The 21,637-nt window shown below is 38.7% G+C and overlaps 1 protein-coding gene across 1 annotated transcript in view; it reads right to left on the bottom strand.

Annotated features, from left to right (window-relative positions):
* LOC126184209 (ribosome-binding protein 1-like) overlaps positions 1–21,637 on the bottom strand; it is a 47,295-nt gene that overhangs the window by 15,171 nt on the left and 10,487 nt on the right. Inside the window, exons 2-4 of the mRNA XM_049926576.1 lie at positions 15,624–15,725; positions 15,244–15,278; positions 9,695–9,791 (exon numbers count right to left, since the gene is read on the bottom strand). Of these exons, the coding sequence (XP_049782533.1) occupies positions 9,695–9,791; positions 15,244–15,278; positions 15,624–15,725 (234 nt within the window). The remainder of the gene's footprint in view (positions 1–9,694; positions 9,792–15,243; positions 15,279–15,623; positions 15,726–21,637) is intronic.

Below are 21,637 nucleotides of genomic sequence, written 5' to 3'. Positions count from 1 at the left end.
TTTGTTACTGAATTATGTTTTGGCCATTTACAGAGAAAAAAGAAGAAAAATGAAGTGATAGACATCGGTAGTCCAACGAGGTCTGAACAAACTACTACCCTTGTCTTTAGTTCATGAGACGACCATTGCTCCATGGTGCCAACGGGACACTACTTCGATTTGCTCTGGTAGATTGGATATCCGGGTCCAGTCACGCATGATTCCAGCTACGAAAACACATACTTCTTGCCACTAGCATCGTCAAGACTTTGCAATGTCGTAGGCATAGTTTTGGAAACACGATTGACACGACACCGATTTGCGAGTTTGGGACTGATTGATTCCGCCAAATTTACTTAACATTTTCTTTTCAGCTCCCTAAATATTCCGAATAATTGCCACTGAAGATATCAAATTGTATTAGTATAGTGAAGTTTTCTATTCCAAAAAGGAGCTTTCAAGCATAAGCTTCCTCTACCACCACGTTTCACATTGTGAATGACAATGACAGTGTCTGTGTATAGTTGTAAAGTGCTCAATTCCTTTAATAGTTGCTGCTTTCGAAATCAGTTTAAATTTTGCAACAAAAGCTGCATCTCATCACTTTCCTTCGCTGCTATTTTGAGCTGCTAATAGCCACAAGTAATTGTCAAGTCTTAATTCTCTGTGTCATATGTCACCGGTAACCTCGCAGCAGCAGCTAGTCATCTGCTTCGCAAATACCAAATTATAACATCATCAAAACAGTCTCTCCACAGATTCTTAGCAACTCCCAGGGATAAGAATCTTTAATGTATTAATCATCTCGGGATCAAACGAGACGAGAAAAATTATGGAAGCAATGATCAAGCTTGTTAGTTTGCATTACCTATGGTAGATCTGGAGGTGAAAAACGTATGAAAGTGTAAAACTGCACAGATGCCTATTTTTTCTATTTTGTTTCTGCATCAGTAGTCATAAATTAATTTTTTTTCTTGTGAAGCCATAATTTGATTCATTGATGCATTGGTCTATTATCCATATCATCTCTACATTTTGTTGGTACTCCTGATTAAGGCTGTGTATGGCCAAAAGACCAGATGCAGATAGTCCATTTGGGTATCTGGGCAGGGACTACTCAGAATGTCATCATCAGGTGAAACAAAACTGGCATTCTACAGATTTGAGCGTGGAATGCCCGATCCCTAAATCGGGAAGGTAGGTTACAAAATTTAAAAGGGGAAATGGCTAGGTTAAAGTTATAGTGGGAATTAGTGAAATTCGGTGGCGGGAGGAACAGGACTTCGTCAGGTGAGTCCAGGGTTATAAATACAAAATCAGATAGCGGTAACGTAGGAGTAGGTTTAATAATGGATAAAAAAATAGGAACGTGAATAAGCTACTGTAAACAGCATAGTGAGCGCATTATTGTGGCCAAGAAAGACATGAAGCTCACACCCACCACAGTAGTACAAGTTTATATGCCAACCAGCTCTGCAGATGAGGAGGAGATTTAAGAAATGTATTGATGCAATAAAAGAAATTATTCACATAGTTGAGGGAGCCGAAAATTTAATAGTCATGGGAACTGTAATTCAATAGTGGGAAAAGGAAGAGAAAGAAAAGTAATTGGTGAATATGAACTGGGGGAAAGTAATGAAAGAGGAAGCTGCCTGGCAGAATTTTGCACAGAGCATAATTTAATCGTAGCCAACACTTGGTTTAAGAATCATGAGAGAAGGTTGTATATGTGGAAAACACCTGGAGACACCAGAAGGTTTCAGATTGCTTATATAATGGTTATACAGAGATTTAGGAACCATATTTTAAATTGTAAGACATTCCCAGGGGCAGATGTGGACTCTGACCACAATTTATTGGTTATGAACTGCAGATTAAAACTAAAGAAACTACAAAAATGTAGAAATTTAAGACTATGGGACCTGGATAAACTGAAAAAAAAGATATTGCAGTGTTTCAGGGGGAGCATTAGGGAACGACTGAAGATAACAAGGGAAAGGAAAACAGTAGTAGAAGAATGGGTAGCTCTGAGAGATGAAATAGTGAAGGTAGGAGAGAATCAAGTACCGTAGGTAAAAAGATGAGGGCTAGTAGAAATCCTTGGGTAACACAAAAGATATTGAATTTAACCGATGAAAGGAGAAAATATAAAAATGTAATGAATGAAGCAGGCGAAAGGGAATACAAATGTCTAAAAAATGAGATTGACAGGGAGTGTACAATGGCTAAACAGGAATGGCTAGAGGATAAATGTAAAGATGTAGAAACACATATTGCTGGAGATAAGATAGATAATTCCTATAGAAAAATTAGAGACCTTTGGAGAAAAGAGAATCATCTGTATAAATATCGAGCCCAGATGGAAAACCAGTCCTAAGCACAGGAGGGAAAGATGAAAGACGGAAGGAGTATATAGTGTGTCTATACAAGAGAGATGCACTTGAGGACATTATTATGGAAATGTAAGAGGATATGGAAGAAGAAAACGGAGATACGATACTGCGTGAACAATTTGACGAAGCACTGGAAAACTTAAGTCCAAACAAGGCCCCAGGAGGAGATAACATTCTATTACAGCTACTGACAGCCTTGGGAGAGCCAGCCATGACAAAACTCTTCCATCTGTTGAGCAAGATATATGAGACAGAGATGTGCGAGACACCCTCGTATACATATCAGGAAAAAACTGTGAAAACTATCTTTGCTAATTATTGTAAATAAATCAATGTATGCAGATCATCCAAAATATTTATTATGCATTGCATTTGTAAATAAAACCATAAAAAATGATTAAGAAATAAAAAGTAAATAATTTGTATTTCAATTAATAATAATAATAATAATAATAATAATAATAATAATAATAATAATAATAATAATAATAATAATAATAATAATAATAATAATAAACCAACACACAGAAGAAACCCACAAAACCAGCATGGCAACACAGGCTACAGATCAGAATAGAAAAACTGAGAAAAGACATCGGACAGCTAACACAATTCATAAGAAATGGAATATCAGACAAAAAACGAAAAAGGTTAGGTAAAATCTCACAACAAGAAGCAATAGAGCAATTGGATGAAAAGAAGCAGAAATTACAAGCATTGGCCAAACGACTTAGAAGATACAAAAAAAGTGAAAATAGAAGGAAACAAAACCAAACATTCAACACAAACCAAAAGAGATTTTACCAAACAATAGATAACACACACATTAAAATACAGTCCACCAAACATAACAGAAATGAACACTTCTGGAGCAACATATGGTCAAACCCAGTACAACATAACAGGCATGCACGGTGGACACAAGCAGAAACAGACACATACAAGATGATACCACAAATGCCTGAAGTGATAATTTTGCAACATGAAGTCACCCGAGCAATTAATTCTACACACAATTGGAAAGCCCCTGGAAATGATAAAATAGCAAATTACTGGCTAAAGAAGTTCACCTCAACACATTCACATCTAACTAAATTATTTAACAGTTACATTGCAGACCCATACACATTCCCTGATACACTTGCACATGGAATAACCTATCTGAAACCTAAAGATCACGCAGACACAGCAAACCCAGCTAAATATCGCCCCATAACATGCCTACCAACAATCTACAAAATATTAACTTCAGTCATTACACAGAAATTAATGACACATACAACACAGAACAAAATTATCAATGAAGAACAAAAAGGCTGCTGCAAAGGAGCACAAGGATGTAAAGAGCATCTGATAATAGATACAGAGGTGACATATCAAGCTAAAACTAAACAAAGGTCGCTACACTACGCATACATTGATTACCAAAAAGCCTTTGATAGTGTACCCCACTCATGGTTACTACAGTTATTGGAAATATACAAAGTAGATCCTAAATTGATACAGTTTCTAAACATAGTAATGAAAAATTGGAAAACTACACTTAATGTCCAAACAAATTCAGATAACATCACATCACAGCCAGTACAGATTAAGCGTGGAATATACCAAGGAGACTCATTAAGTCCTTTCTGGTTCTGTCTTGCTCTGAACCCACTATCCAACATGCTAAATAATACAAATTATGGATACAATATTACTGGAACATACCAACACAAAATCACACATTTGCTGTACATGGATGATCTAAAACTACTGGCAGCAACAAATCAACAACTCAACCAATAACTAAAGATAACAGAAGTATTCAGCAATGATATAAATATGGCTTTTGGAACAGACAAATGTAAGAAAAATAGCATAGTCAAGGGAAAACACACTAAACAAGAAAATTACATATTGGATAATCACAGCGGCTCCATAGAAGCGATGGAAAAACAGATGCCTATAAATATCTAGGATAAAGACAAAAATAGGAATAGATAATACAAATATTAAAGAACAACTAAAAGAAAAATATAGACAAAGCCTAACAAAAATACTGAAAACAGAATTGACAGCAAGAAACAAGACAAAAGCTATAAATACTTATGCTATACCAGTATTGACCTACTCATTTGGAGTAGTGAAATGGAGTGACACAGAGCTAGAAGCACTCAATACACTTACACGATCACAATGCCACAAATATAGAATACATCACATACATTCACCAACAGAAAGATTCACATTAAGCAGAAAGGAAGGTGGTAGGGGATTTATAGATATAAAAAACCTACATTATGGACAGGTAGACAATTTAAGAAAATTCTTTCTAGAACAAGCAGAAACTAGCAAAATACACAAAGCAATCACACATATAAATACATCAGCTACACCATTGCAATATCATAACCACTTCTACAACCCTTTAGATCACATAACATCAACAGATACAAAAAAAGTAAATTGGAAAAAGAAAACACTCCATGGCAAGCACCCGTATCATCTAACACAGCCACACGTAGATCAAGACGCATCCAACACATGGCTAAGAAAAGGCAATATATACAGTGAGACGGAAGGATTCATGATTGCAATACAGGATCAAACAATAAACACCAGATATTACAGCAAGCATATTATTAAAGATCCCAATACCACAACAGATCAATGCAGACTTTGCGAACAACAAATAGGAACAGTAGATCACATCACCAGCGGATGTACAATACTAGCAAATACAGAATACCCCAGAAGACATGACAATGTAGCAAAAATAATACATCAACAACTTGCCATAAAACATAAACTAATAAAACAACACGTTCCCACATACAAGTACACACCACAAAATGTACTGGAGAATGATGAATACAAATTACACTGGAACAGAACCATTATAACAGATAAAACAACACCACATAACAAACCTGACATCATACTCACCAATAAAAAGAAGAAATTAACACAACTAATTGAAATATCCATACCCAACACAACAAATATACAGAAGAAAACAGGAGAAAAAATTGAAAAATACATCCAACTGGCTGAGGAAGTCAAGGACATGTGGCATCAGGATAAAGTCGACATTATCCCAATTATACTATCAACTACAGGAGTCATACCTCACAATATTCACCAGTACATCAATGCAATACAGCTACATCCAAACATATATATACAACTACAAAAATCTGTAATTATTGATACATGTTCAATTACCCGAAAGTTCCTAAATGCAATATAACATATACCATACAGTTACAAGGAAGTCACGCTTGACCGAGGTCCGCGTCACGTTCCATTTTTAACCAGACTTAAGTCTGAGAAAAAAAAGTCAATAATAATAATAATAATAAAAATAACCCCGTGGAGGCCCGGGAAAAGAATAGGCCTCCGGTATGTTCTGTCAGTCGTAAAAGGCGACGAAAAGAACAAACCACTAATAGGGCTAACCCCCCTTTTAGTGTGATTACTTGGTTCAGGACAGAACTAAAGAAGCCTCGGACAAGCGCCGTCATGGTCAGGGATGACGCTTGAACCCTATGCCCGCCCACAATGGTAACGACACTGCTAGCCAACTGGGAAATGATTTAAATCCAAATAGAGGTGTTTTGCAGGATATGCTTCCTGCAACCACCCTAGAAGGAAAACAAAGACAGAGGATGAAATGGTCAGATGAAGTTAATCGACACCTCATGTTCTGTTATTACCAAGCAACAAACCTAGGAACCAACACAACTGGATACAGATCACAAGTATACACAACATTTATTACCAGATACCCGGAATTAAAATTTTTAACAGAACAACGACTAGCTGATCAGATCTGTGTAATAATATAAAATAACAGGATACCCCAGTCAGAATTAGAAAACATCAAACAACAAGTACAACAAATACTGGAACAAAATAATGTGCAATCAGAAGAAGAAGAAAATACAGTAATGGACTCAAACATCCCAGAGCAAACAAACAAAGAACAAAATGCGTCAATTAAACAATCAGAGGAAAACGAAATCTTAAGACAGCCACCAGAACCAGCACAAATACAACATGAAGCGACACACATGTGAGATGTAGAAGAAAAATGTCAATTGACATATATAGAATACAAAGACACAAATAGACATTAGACCATTCTTGCATAGACCAGCTAATAACCCACAAGTCGAAACAATAACAACTATCAACACAATCATACACAACAAAATAAATGAAAATACAACTATGGAAGAGTTACAACTACTGGTTTATGTAGGAGCACTCACTACACTAAATATACACACTAGGCAGAGATCAGAACCAACCAAAACACATAAGAAACCCACAAAACCAGCATGGCAACACAGGCTACAGATCAGAATAGAAAAACTGAGAAAAGACATCGGACAGCTAACACAATTTATAAGAAATGAAATATCAGACAAAAAGCGAAAAAGGTTAGGTAAAATCTCACAACAAGAAGCAATAGAGCAATTACATGAAAAGAAGCAGAAATTAAAAGCATTGGCCAAACAACGTAGAAGGTACAAAAAAGTGAAAATAGAAGGAAACAAACCCAAACATTCAACACAAACCAAAAGAAATTTTACCAGACAATAGATAACACACACACACATTAAAACAGACAATCCACCAGACATAAGACATGGAACACTTCTGGAGCAACATATGGTCAAACCCGGTACAGCATAACAGGCATGCACGGTGGATACAAGCAAAAACAGACTGATACAAGATTATACCACAAATGCCTGAAGTGATAATTTTGCAACATGAAGTCACCCGAGCAATTAATTCTACACACAATTGGAAAGCCCCTGGAAATGATAAAATAGCAAATTACTGGCTAAAGAAGTTCACCTCAACACATTCACATCTAACTAAATTATTTAACAGTTACATTGCAGACCCATACACATTCCCTGATACACTTGCACATGGAATAACCTATCTGAAACCTAAAGATCAAGCAGACACAGCAAACCCAGCTACATATCGCCCCATAACATGCCTACCAACAATCTACAAAATATTAACGTCAGTCATTACACAGAAATTAATGACACATACAACACAGAACAAAAAGGCTGCTGCAAAGGAGCACGAGGATGTAAAGAGCAACTGATAATAGATACAGAGGTGACATATCAAGCTAAAACTAAACAAAGGTCGTTACACTATGCATACATTGATTACCAAAAAGCTTTTGATAGTGTACCCCACTCATGGTTACTACAGATATTGGAAATATACAAAGTAGATCCTAAATGGATACAGTTCCTAAACATAGTAATGAAAAACTGGAAAACCACACTTAATATCCAAACAAATTCAGATAATATCACATCACAGCCAATACAGATTAAGCGTGGAACATACTAAGGAGACTCATTAAGTCCTTTCTGGTTCTGCCTTGCTCTGAACGCACTATCCAACATGCTAAATAATACAAATTATGGATACAATATTACTGGAACATACCAACACAAAATCACACATTTGCTATACATGGATGATCTAAAACTACTGGCAGCAACCAATCAACAACTCAACCAATTACTAAAGATAACAGAAGTATTCAGCAATGATATAAATATGGCTTTTGGAACAGACAAACGTAAGAACCACAATGACTCCATAGAAGCGATGGAAAAAACAGATGCCTCTAAATATCTAGGATAAAGGCAAAAAATAGGAATAGATAATACAAATATTAATGAAGAACTAAAAGAAAAATATAGACAAAGACTAACAAAAATACTAAAAACGGAATTGACAGCAAGAAACAAGACAAAAGCTATAAATACTTATGCTATACCAATATTGACCTACTCATTTAGAGTAGTGAAATGGAGTAACACAGACCTAGAAGCACTCAATACACTTACACGATCACAATGCCACAAATATAGAATACATCACATACATTCAGCAACAGAAAGATTCACATTAAGCAGAAAGGAATGAAGAAGGGGATTTATCAACATAAAAAAAACCTACATTATGGACAGGTAGACAATTTAAGAAAATTCTTTGTAGAACGAGCAGAAACTAGCTAAATACACAAAGCAATCACTCATATAAATACATCGGCTACACCATTGCAATTTCATAGCCACTTCTACAACCCTTTAGATCACACAACATCAACAGATACGAAGAAAGTAAATTGGAAAAAGAAAACAATACATGGCAAGCACCCGTATCATCTAACACAGCCACACATAGATCAAGACGCATCCAACACATGGCTAAGAAAAGGCAATATATACAGTGAGACGGAAGGATTCATGATTGCAATACAGGATCAAACAATAAACACCAGATATTACAGCAAGCATATTATTAAAGATCCCAATACCACAACAGATAAATGCAGACTTTGCAAACAACAAATAGAAACAGTAGATCACATCACAAGCGGATGTACAATACTAGCAAATACAGAATACCCCAGAAGACATGACAATGTAGCAAAAATAATACATCAACAACTTGCCACACAACATAAACTAATAAAACACGTTCCCACATACAAGTATGCACCACAAAATGTACTGGAGAATGATGAACACAAATTATACTGGAACAGAACCATTATAACAGATAAACCAACACCACATAACAAACCTGACATCAAACTCACCAATAAAAAGAAGAAATTAACACAACTAATCGAAATATCCATACCGAACACAACAAATATACAGAAGAAAACAGGAGAAAAAATTGAAAAATACATCCAACTGGCTGAGGAAGTCAAGGACATGTGGCATCAGGATAAAGTTTACATTATACCGATTATACTATCAACTACAGGAGTGATACCACACACTATCCACTAGTACAGCAATGCAATACAGATACATCAAAACGTATATGTAATACTACATAAATTTGTAATTATTGATACATGATTATTACTCGAAAGAACCTAAAGGCAATGTAACATATACCGTACAGTTACAAGGAAGTCACGCTTGATCAAGGTCCGCGTCACTTTCCATTTTAGACCAGACATAACGTCTGAGAAAAGAAACAATAATAATAATAATAATAGTTACTGTTGTTAGTTTTAGTAATAGTAATAATTTGTTTATAGCAAACCTGTGTCTCTGCCTATGGTGCACAGACCTCTAATGAAGAGGCCTGTGTGACTGAACTAGTGAGAAAGGAAGAGGGGGGCTGGGAGGGATGCGAAGGTAATGGGAATGCATTAGGTTTTCTGCCATTTCAGTGTGCTCCCATTGATTCAGGAGTTTCCTCCAGTTTTGTATCATGTGACCTGTGTCGAGTTCCATCATGACTTTCAATATAAGTGGTCCACTTGCCTAAGTGGTGAGGGGCGGCGGCGGCGGCGGCGGCGGCGGCGGCGGCAAGTAGAGGATGACCTTGAATATACAACCAGCCCAGTTTTCTAATCTGGCACTGGAAGTCCACATTAGTGACATTGACATGATTTCTCAGCCAGAACTTTCACTAGATAACTACCGCTCATCAGTTACAGCATTATCTTGTCGCCAGATGTGCTGGTTGCCTGTCCCAATAACCCCTGGGCTTGTTTGAACCCCATATAACTACATAAATAGGAGTTGTGTGCTGGGGAGCACCGTTTCCAACTTGCACCTGCACTGGTATTGTACTCTGTCGTCAAGAGTTGGCACAGATTTCTGTCTGTCTTGCATAACAGAGTGGGCAAACATCCGAACTCGACGTTATGTCATGAGGCGTGGTCATCCAACACCTTGCCATCCACTCAAGGTTTCACTGTCCATCAGCCAATTTCCGTAGATGCTCACAACAGACTGACTCACAACACAATGACTAGCTAGCCAGCACTACAGAGATACTCATTCCTAGACGTCTTCTTATTTGTCAGTCACTTGCGTCAGTGTCTTTCCCATCGTGGCCGTATCGTTTCTAGTATGATGATTCATTCGTCTCTACTTCGCTTATATTGTTTTCCTTTTCGTGCTATCGCCAATAGGTGGCATTCATTCTTGGTGTTGGTAGTGGTCATAATGTTTTGTATCAGTGTATCTCAGCATTAAATTTTTTAAGGTCCTCCATCTCCAGCAAGAGCATTGTACTAAGGAAAAAAATCTGCTCAATGTCAACATTGTTAGTATTCACAATAAATCACGTGGTGCTCAGATTGGCAGTTGACATTTTTCCCATCACCTTAGTTTTCTTTCAGATGTTTCAAAGCTTTGTTAAATGGCTACAGCCATTACGCACTATATGCAGTGCGACATCTCTAAACATAAAAGTTTTTCTCTGTTTGGGCACATTCTTCACTGTTGCTTAAAATCTCACCTGGAGCCACAAATGCGTTGTAGAAATGATAGTGTTAGTGCAAATACAAATTCTTTTGATCGGTAAATTTTGTTTGTGTGCCTTTCGCAACTTCATTTCGTCCTGTATGAAATAGTACTGGTAGTGTAAAGTTTGTGACTACAAAAATAATTTTTTTCGTTTATATGTATATTATTTCCTCTGTAAAGTGCATTTTCTTACTATATTATTACATCCTTAGTGTGCTGCTGGCTTTGTCTGAAATATTGCGTAGTGATGGTGGATTCGCTTCAATATAAACATCCTAATATGGTATTGTAATGCAATAGCTTAATTTTAGAAGTTATAAATTGAAGCAACGCTACAGCAGCCGTGTGTGGGGCAAGCAGGAAGACACATTTGCTGCTAACGTAATTTCACAAGGGAGCCTGTTCGTATACAATGATGGGGCTGGACTTTGAAACGCCAGACTGGCCTGTGCTACATTTCCACACCTTGGGGACACAGATGTTGATCTGCACATACCTGGAAGCAGTGTAACGGCACATGTGTTCTACCAACTGCTATGAATACCCTGTGATAAGAGCACATTTATGCAGTGTCTAGCAGGACCCACCAGGTTAGCCGAGAGCGCTAATGCGCTGCTTCCTGGACTCGGGTAGGCGCGCCGGCCCCAGATCGAATCCACCCGCCGGATTAACGACGAGGGCCAGTGTGCCAGCCAGCCAGGATGTGGTTTTTAGGCGGTTAACCACATCCCTCTAGGTGAATACTGGGCTGGTCCCCACGTTCCGCCTCAGTTACACGACTCAGACATTTGAAACACATTCGCACTTTCCCATGATTTACACTGGGCATAGACAGATGGGGTGCTCTGATTCTGTCCCGGGGGGTACGGGTTGGCGGCAGGAAGGGCATCCGGCCACCCCTTCACATTAACATGCCAAATCCGTTTTAACCACGCCATCCCCGCGCCGAATGCGGGACAAAGGCACAAGCGATAGAATGCAGTGTCCAGCAGCACCCTTCATGACGTCGGGTCCACAGTTTCCAGCACGCTGTGCACCAGCCAGCAGCCGATGCCAGTTTGGGCAGCCAGCTCCACCAGACCAGTTGACAATTTAAAGTCCAGCACCGCATATTTAGGTGACAATGGAGCCAACCCTCAGCGGCCAAAGCGTCACCGAACTTCTGCCTTGGAGGGCAGTGGTTGGCAGTCAAGGCAGTACTGCCCCCATCCACCCACACCAGGACGGGCTGCTAGCCTTGTAGCCGTGGCCGCGTGAGGGAATTCAGTGGACGCACGCATCTGTGGCACTGCTCACTCGAGGCTACATAGTGCTAACTCAGGCACAGCCTGCTGAGTGAGGTAAACAGTGTCGGCAAAGTGGGACGCGGATGGTAATCGGCCATCACACCGCTGCGGCTTTCCGACGTCATCGGCATCGCTTGTCTACCACGCACCTGCCGAGGGCGTATCTAGGAGCGCCACAGCGCTCGGTCGTTGTAATCCAAAAATAATAAAAATTTATGTTGGAGAGGAGCTGCTCTAGCCAACCCCAACCAGTACTTCGCCTCCACAACCTGCCACTCCTCTACCTTCTGCGCCGTAGCGGCCCAATTGACCCCTGGGTCTTCAACTTCGTATCTTGTCCTATAGATACTGAAAAATGTAAAAAAAAAATTCAACTACGGGATTTTGAAGTGAACAATATAAGTGATTAGTTGCAAAAGTGAATCCCCGCTCCAGAAGACACTGGGAGTTATAGAACCAAAATTACTTTTACATTTACACAAAACTTTGACGTGTTTACCTTAGTCGCAACGTTCCAGCACCACACATACGCACCAAGCATCATAATTCACAGATCTTATGTGGTGAAATTATATGCTGACTGAAAATTATTGCATAAATAATGTGAATAAGTAACCTACTAGTAGGGAACAGGGTGTGCAAAATTTGTATGTTATCAGTTACTGAATTATTCATTACTGTGGAAACTGGTTTATAGCGCCTAGGATTTTTAAATCAGTTTCCAAATGGTTCAAATGGCTCTGAGTACTATGGGAATTAACTGCTGAGGTCGTCAGTCTCCTAGAACTTAGAACTACTTAAACCTAACTACCCTAAGGACATCACACACATCCATGCCCGAGGCAGGATTCGAACCTGTGACCGTAGCGGTCGCGCGGTTCCAGACTGTAGCGCCTAGAACTGCTCGGCCATCCCGGCCGAATCAGTTTCCACGCTGTAATAACTGTCTGAAAGCAATGTATCCTCGTCAACAAAAAGTATTCCAGATACACTACCCGTCATTCATGTAATTCATGTTGCGAAATTAAAGTAACTATTTTACAGTGAGTAGAAGAATCGTGCTGCAGTTCATTCCACTGCTCGACGACAGATAATGACACTCGTCCCGTGTACAATAAGTATTAGTTCTGCACACAAGTTAGTTAAGCAGAACTCAGGGCTTTTTCCCACCTGTCGTTTCGGACACACCCTTATCTCCAGTGTGACACGCTGAGTCCTCACACATGATAGATCTTTGTTGATGAATTCAACAATCCACGCCCTTAAAACGAGTCTCCAGATTTTAAACTGGGATGTTTGCTTTTGCAAAAACTTTAACATTTCTTTGTCCAAAATAATCTGTCCTTTTACCCTTCTTCCATTAGCGTTATTTAAGCTTTCGAAGTAATAGTTAATTTTGAGTATTAGCTGAATTTCCTTGCCAGTGAACGTAAAGCTCGGGATTTAAAATGTTTCGAGACGTTCTTTTCCACACATTTCGGAAGTTTCAAAATCTGCAGAACATTGTTTCGTATGTGCTGTGTATAATCTGCGATGAACGCGCTGGAGTTTTCGTGTGCATTTGTGGCCGTGCTATTCCTGTTATTATAGTCGACAACATAAATAAGAACCGAATTGAATTGTACCCATTTCGTTGTTCTAAGATGCCATATTCTACCGCCAAGTTCTATGTAGTATGGTGCCATGCGTTGCGTGTGGTTTTGCCTTGCAGCCGCCCAACAGTTGGCAATACGTACGGCTAGAACTTAAGTGCACCGATAACACTGTTGCGCTCATGCCATTGATCTCTGGTTCGTGAACAAGCGCGCTGTTTAATTTGCAGACACGTAACAGAAAACTAGAGACAAGAAACTGTCCACAAAGGTAGGTTCACGTGTTTGGAGTGTACGATTTACAGAGGTAAATATTTCCATAGCTATACTCTACATCCAAGTTTAGTTCTGAAATTTACGTTACGGTGTGCTTCCGTTGTCGAGTTTTTCCGGGGCCGTCTGAGGCTGCTGTTGTGTGGCTGAACAGAACAGGTTGTCCTACCAAATTAGTGTAGAACCTGTGGTAAGGCTTGACAACATGATATACGCTTAGTAACTGAAATATATTTAACATTTATGCTGTTGTAAGGAGTAAGTATCACTCGCTATCGATAATGAGCTCCAGAGGATAGGCTGCCGGTATATCAGCAACGTAATTTGCAGCTTGGGCTATTATTTCAAGTTGTGTTTTTCCTTGTGTGAAAGCCGATTATCAATTAATCTTCAAGACGTTTCTAAAGTTAAAAGTACAGCACCGCGAGGATAAAACGAGGCGCGATAACGCTGTAAGCTTGCCAAATTCTTAACAGTAATTGGCCAAGTCAGTACTGTGATTAGAGGTCTTGTTTAAAAGACTGCGTACGCAGAAGCTAAAATTTCTAATCATATTTTTTTTATTGTCAACACGAATTGAATTTTTAAAAACGCTACTCTCCTTACATTACTTCAACGAATATTGTAGCTTCCGTGATGTTAGTAGCACGTAAATTATAGGTATTAATCGTTGATAAAACACATGGCTAAATATTTTTAAAACGCGTGCTTCAGATATTGACAGAGGTAGTTGAGGATATGCGTGCCTGATTAAGCAAAGGTCACGGTACAAATCTGAATTTACTGTTAACAGCGCTATTTCATTGCTATACTTGGACTTACTATATAAATTGTTCATACTTTTCATAAATTTTTGAGACACGACTTGAGAGTAGTATAATAAGATTGAATCTGTGTATTACCATTAAAACGTTTCTTTTCAGAGTGTGAAACGGTGCCGTACTTTGGAGACAATCTGCTTTATGAAAGGCGATCACCAAATCTAGACATATCATAACGAAGAGACAATGGGACAGTCCATGGTAAGTGCACAGCAATATCAGTACAATTACTTTGTTGAAGAAGTGTTTCCAGTTAACACGTCAAGTCTAGTTCATAGTTCCAGTGAATGTTGTTATGTCAAGGAAATTTTCGTGCAAATAACTCGGCTATCAAATGGACCTAAAACTGTCGAAACTATCTTCTATGCAACTTCCTTGGTTCACATGCATTAGCCTACTTGCGCTATTAAAAGATATTGGCATGGCAAAACTTCAACATTTAAGCTTTAAGTTGAGGTTTATCACTGGTGCCATTATTGTAACAATATTAGATGTGGTACAATGTATGCAAGCTTGATACCTTGTCTCGCATAGTGAAAGAGTACAATAACAACACAGTAAAATATAGGCAAGCACCTACTCACCAAAAGTTTGTTAACTTTGCTCACTATCTCTGCATCTTGAAATAATTGATAATCATATTGATTAACTTACATAAATCAGATGCTGAGAGCACCATGTTGTTTGAAGTACTGTGGTAACAGTCAGTCTCTCTCTCTTTGTTTGTTTGTGTGTGTGTGTGTGTGTGTGTGTGTGTGTGTGTGTGTGTGTGTGTGTGTCTTCATCAGGCGAATAGCTAGAAGCTCAGAAGCTCAGATTCACTGTGCTACTTAGTCTCAAACTGGTAGGGAAGGATGTTTGTTAATAAGTTGCTATAATTAACCAAGCACTTCATAGTAAGCCTTTCGGTAAACATTTCATTGTCATTCCACTCTGGTGGTATTGCCAAGTGAAAAGTAATTACCTGGTTCAGCATCTTTTATCATTTCTTGATTGAAATTTAACCATTCACAAAATGTGTCTGCCCCAAGGGTCACATTTCCAAAAACTGCACAACTGTAATATACTGTAACATCAAACAAAGTTTAGACTTTAGATTAACTATAAACATATTTGAAAGATATACTGCAGAGTTTCTGTGGTACCACATTTTCTCAGTGATGAGGGAATGGTAGCTCATAAAAAAAAGCTAAGGTACTGTCAGACACACTATGTTACATCCACACAGAAATGACAACAAATGTACTGACAGACTGACAAAAAAGTGGTAAAGTGTCAGCCTACAAATTCAAAGTCACAGGTTTGATCCCAATCAATCCTAGGATTTTTTCACTTACCACTATTTTCACCTATGGCAATGTTTGATGATGTGAAAAATGCCAAGTTACACTGTGGTTTGGGATCTGCATTAAATTGTAGGTCCCCCCACAACCAGCTGGGAAAGTGGAAAGGTCAGACGAAGGCAGAGGCATACCACCTTAAACAGGACTGTGCCTAGTAAAGCACTGTAGTGTTCAAAACAATCTTTGAATTGATGACAGCTTTAATTAAATACATGAACTTCGGTATATGTAGAAATACACATGAATTTTTTTCTATGTGAATATGAGATTTAAGTAAAGTTCAATGCCATCTACTACATTGCACTAAATAGGCCTATACTCTAATAAAATTAGATAGATACAAATAGCTGACCCTAACCAACTATCTCCGCACCCTCCGATGTCCACAGCTCGTGGTCTAGTGCCTAGCATTGCTGCCTTTGGATCATGGGGTCCCAGGTTGGATTCCCAGCTGGCTTGGGAATTTTCTCTGCCTGAGGACTGGGTGTTTGTGTTGTCCTCACCATTTCATCATCATCATCATAATTCGTAATAGTGGCTGGATTGGACTGTGAAAAAATTAGACTGTGTAAAAAGTGGGACTTTAGTTTGTGGGGTGCTGAACTGTGCGGTCATCAGCACCCATACAAACATCATCCTAATCATCAGCAGCATCCTCCGATATAATGTGAGGCATTCTGAATGTAATTCTGTAGTATTGATTGTAGAGATGATGACCTACACAGGGTGCTCTAGACTTGAAATGTTGTTCTGTCTTCTGATACAGTTTGTATTACCTGATGAGGTGAATAGAACACATGTCCAATTGTCTGGGATCTGCTGGAAAATTGGGAAAAATAGCTCCACTCTCACATTCCAAATTGAAACAAGTTAAAAAATAAAATAAAAAAGCTGAAAGGGGTCTCAAAAATGAATATTTTTATATAAAAACTTCATTTTGTACAATCTTAAATGGTATCACTAAAAAACCTCATGGCAATGCATCACACCACTTAACCTGAGTGGCAACTGTTGACACTAGATAGTGTAGCTTGAATTTCCTTTCTGCTGGTGCCATTACATGTATCTAATAAACAACGTTTTGGCATTACATGATCAAAGGTTTTGGTGGTGGCCCTCTGTTTATTTGTTTAGTAATGGCATACTCTAATGAAAAGGCATTTGACAGGCTATGGTACATTGAGAAAGTGACTAGAATCCTGTACAAGCAGAACAGGTTTATGCAAAGAGATACAGACATCACCCCCACGAGCCACTACATGTTGGAGGCACAGATTTGGAGCAGTGTATAGATGCAACTGACGATGATGATGACAAACAAGTCAGATATGGTAAAAGTGCAGACATTCTTGCTGCAATGCATGTTGACCCACAACTTTCTCTGTGAACAATAACTTGGTTTTCTGGGCTGAGAAGTAAAATTACAGAGAATAGTATAGGGTTGTAGTTCATCTCTGTGTCACATCTGTGCCTGTCAGGCAGAAAGGGTTAATGACCTTCAAAACCAACTTCTACATAAAATCACATACTGTTGACTGATGAAGCCGGTTTCAGAACTAATGCTTCAAATGTTAGAAAAAAACCTCACTGGTTATGTCAATAAGACAACCAGCATTTTTGGAAGATAATTACTTGGTATGGCCTCTTCACCGATAGTTACTGAACCATAATTTTGTGATGAACAGCTTATTGGTAACTGTTACTCTGAATTTCTCTATCATGCACTTAGAGTTGTTAAATGGTACATTAGCGATACTGTTCTTAATGTGGTTGCAGCAAGGTAGGTAACCAGTGCATTTATTCTTGGTGTCCAGGCATACCTCAAATCGATTTTTGTTGCTTGATAGATAGGTAGAGGACCAGTGGTTTGGCCACAATTGTAGCTATTTACCTTCCCTTGACTAATTATTTCTTTCTTTATAGAGCTTCCTTTACAGAAGTTTAACTGAGCGGTTGTTAAAGTCAGTCAGGAAATGACTTCAATAATCCATTGTTACTACCTTCTCAAAAAGTTTTTCAAATGCAAAAAGAGAAACAAGTCTATAATTAAGTCATTTGATTTTTCCCATTTTTTTTATTAAGTGGGTATGGCTGCCACATATTTCAGTCTGAGTAATACCCCTTCAAACTGGCAATTTAGAAAGATAACTCAAGGAGGTAGGAGAGGAGAGGGTGCTTAAATTCAATAAGAGATTTTTGTACTTCTGATAGTGTTACCACAGAATAATTATTGCTTTCAATGGCTTAGTAAAATGATTTCTACTGATAGAGTATGCGATACATGTGTAGTAAATTTAATGCACAGTCAGTTTTATTATCATCCCTGTTTTTTGTGTTGCTGCTCGAAAATGTTTTGTGTTTCCGTATGAAAAGATTAATAGAATTTAGTAGTCAATTATTTGAATCTAGAATAACTTGTGTTGTAGGTTTGGTCACCTGGGAATTGAAAGTCAATTTGTGAGGAATTCTATAGTTTTGCTTGTATTGCAGCTATAATTCTCGTTTAGAAGTTTCTATCTGCATTAAAAAAATCTCTCTAGGAACAATACAATTTGATCATTAATATTCTCTGCTGTTTTCTGTTTCTAGTGTTATTTATCCTGATTCCTTGTAAAGGAGAGCTGGATACATACACTATGTGATCAAAAGTATCCGGATACCCCTTAAAACATAGGTTTTTCATATTAGGTGCATTGTGCTGTCACCTACTGCCAGGTACTACCAATATCAGCGACCTCAGTACTCATTAGACATCGTGAGAGAGAAGGATGGGGTGCTCCGCAGAACTCATTGACTTCGAACGTGGTCGGGTGATAGGGTGCCTCTCGTCATATGTCTGTACGTGAGATTTTCACTCTCCTAAACATCCCTAGAACCACTGTTTTCATTGTGATAGTGAAGTGGAAATGTGAAGGGACATATACAACACAAAAATGTACAGGGCGACCTCGTCTGTTGACACAGACCACCAACAGTTGAAGAGGGTTGTAATGCGTAAATTCGCAGACATCTGTCCAGACCATCTCACAGGAATTCCAAACTGCATGATGATTCACTGCAAGTACTATGATAGTTAGGTGGGAGGTGAGAAAACATGGATTTCATGGTAGAGTGGCTGCTGATAAGCTGCACATCATGCTGATAAATGCTAAACTTTGCCTCACTTGGTGTAAGGAACATAAACATTGAGTGATTGAACAGTGGAAAAATGTTAGGAGGAATGACGAATCATGGTACACAATGTGGTAATCCGATGGCAGAGTAAATGCCTGGTGAAAGTCATCTGCTAGTGTGTGTAGTGCCAACAGTAAAATTCGGAGGTGGTGGTGTTATGGTGTGGTCATGGTTTTCATGGAGGGGGGGGGGGGGAGGCTTGCACCTCTTGTTGTTTCACATGGCACTATCACAGCATAAGCCTACATTGATGTTTCAAGGATCTTCTTGCTTACCATGGTTGAAGAGCGATTCGGGGATGGCGATTGCATCTTTCAACATGATTGAGCACGGATTGGTTACATGACAATAACATCCCTGTAATGGACTGGCCTGCACACAGTCCTGACCTGAATTTTATAAAAAAACCTTTGGGGTGTTTTGGGACGGTGACTTTGTGCCAGGCCTCACTGCCTGACATCGATACCTCTCCTCACTGCAGCACTCTGTGAAGACTGGGCTGCCATTTCCCAAGAAAACTTCCTGCACCTGATTTAAGGTATGCCTGCGAGAGTGGAAGCTATTGCCAGGGCTAAGGGTGGGCCAACACCATACTGAATTCCAGCATGACCAAGGGAGGGCACCAGGAACTTGTAAGTCATTTTCAGCCAGATGTCCAGGTACTTTTGATCACATAGTGTAGTTGTGGGAACATTTTTAAACGAGTACTAAATTTCTCATCTGTTGTGTGACCTTGAAAAATTACTGTCTTTTGTCCAGTAAATTCACTTTGAAAAGTGTCAGCATATGTGATAATTTGTAATTGTACTTTCTATTTCTAAATTTGATTGATGTGTTCTTTTATTATTGCCTTTTTGACCATCATGGTCAGACAAACCATTTGTTATGGAAGTCACGTCTATTTCGTGTGTAATGGATTTAGAGACAAGTTATCATTCCCTGTTGTCTTATATGAGAGTGTTCTTTCGTAAAAGTAATATTCATAACAGAAATAAGTAACCTTATGTCCTTTATCAGGACAATTGGCGATGAAATCCAGATTGAAGTTACTGCATACGACTACTTCCTGCTTGTTTTCTGCTTCATCTGGCATCTTATATTGAGAGCCTGTAATGCATCAGAACTACTATCTTTGCTGTTCACAGGTCTAGTACAGACACACAGCACAAAACTGCTATTAATTGAAATGGTCATTTTGGGTCATGGCCGGCTACTTCATCTTACCTTTTGTGTACACAGCCATTCCCCCGTTCTCTAAAAGATGCCTGAAGCTTCTACCAGCCTTAAATGCACTTACCTCATTTCTGTAGCTTCCAAATGATGTTCACTTGTGCATAGTATGCCTCTAGAAGTGCTCATTGATTTTTATATTGCTGTAGTGGTATGAGAAGCTGCTCTGTTTCATGTATCAGCCTGCTCAAGTTTCAGTGAAAAAGTACAAATATATTTTGATTCTCAAACTTCCTGCTACCTAAAGTAAAGTTACTTTTATTTTCCCTCTAACAGGATTGTGACACAGTAGTTTAGTATATCAAAGATATTGCAGTCACAAAGGTTTTTTATTTGTATTTGTCAAGAGAAGTAGAAGTAGTTATTCCTAAATTGGCTCACTGTTTGAGCTATTGCCATGCATTGGGTTGGTAAATTACTTCCAGCATTAATGTGCGGTACACTGACTTCATGTGATTGTTTCAAATTGGGTGTGATGCTGTGAAAATACTCACTGTCTGCACTAAAATTCAGAACTGGAAGAGTGGGCAACGGTTGTATACATAACTTGCAGAATGTGGTCCTCAGTCCTACGTCAAGCCATTAGTTTTTGACACACAGTCAGATTTTGAGAAATCTGTCGTTGTATGTGATAACCTTTTTGTAAGAGACCTCTCATATTCACCGTGAAGACACAACAGGTATGTAGAATTGTGTTAAGAAAATTTTTTGAACAGAATAAGAGTTGTAGGAGCACATATTAATCTATACTAATCATGTGATAGTTGAAGTTTTCCTGACCAATAGAATATTCCACCTTTTAGGTGTGTGTCTGTGACAGCAAAATTTTGTCACCAAGCGAAGTGGCACAGTGGTTAGCACACTGAACTTGTATTCAGGACGGAAAAGGTTCAAACCTCTGTCCAGCCATCCTGATTTAGGTTTTCTGTGATTGCCCTAAATAGTATAAGGCAAATGCTGAGATCCTTCCTCTGAAGGGCACAGCTGACTTTCTTCCCCATCCTTCCCTAATTCAATGGGACTGATGACCTTGCTGTTTGGTTCCCTTCCCCAAACAAAAAAAAAAAAAAAATCTAGTTAAGATATTTTGGCTGTTAACTATACAGCCATCTTTAACGTGAGTCAGTGTGTGAATTAAAATGGCCAGACACAATGATATGCTGTGGACTAAAATGTGGTTGCATCACAGATAAAACATCAGTACACCACAAGTAATAGATAAAACTTATGC

This window comes from Schistocerca cancellata, chromosome 4 (assembly GCF_023864275.1).
Source record: "Schistocerca cancellata isolate TAMUIC-IGC-003103 chromosome 4, iqSchCanc2.1, whole genome shotgun sequence".
Lineage (NCBI taxonomy): Eukaryota > Metazoa > Arthropoda > Insecta > Orthoptera > Acrididae > Schistocerca > Schistocerca cancellata.
Note: the sequence above shows the minus strand (reverse complement) of the source record. Positions and strands in the feature narration are given on the sequence as shown.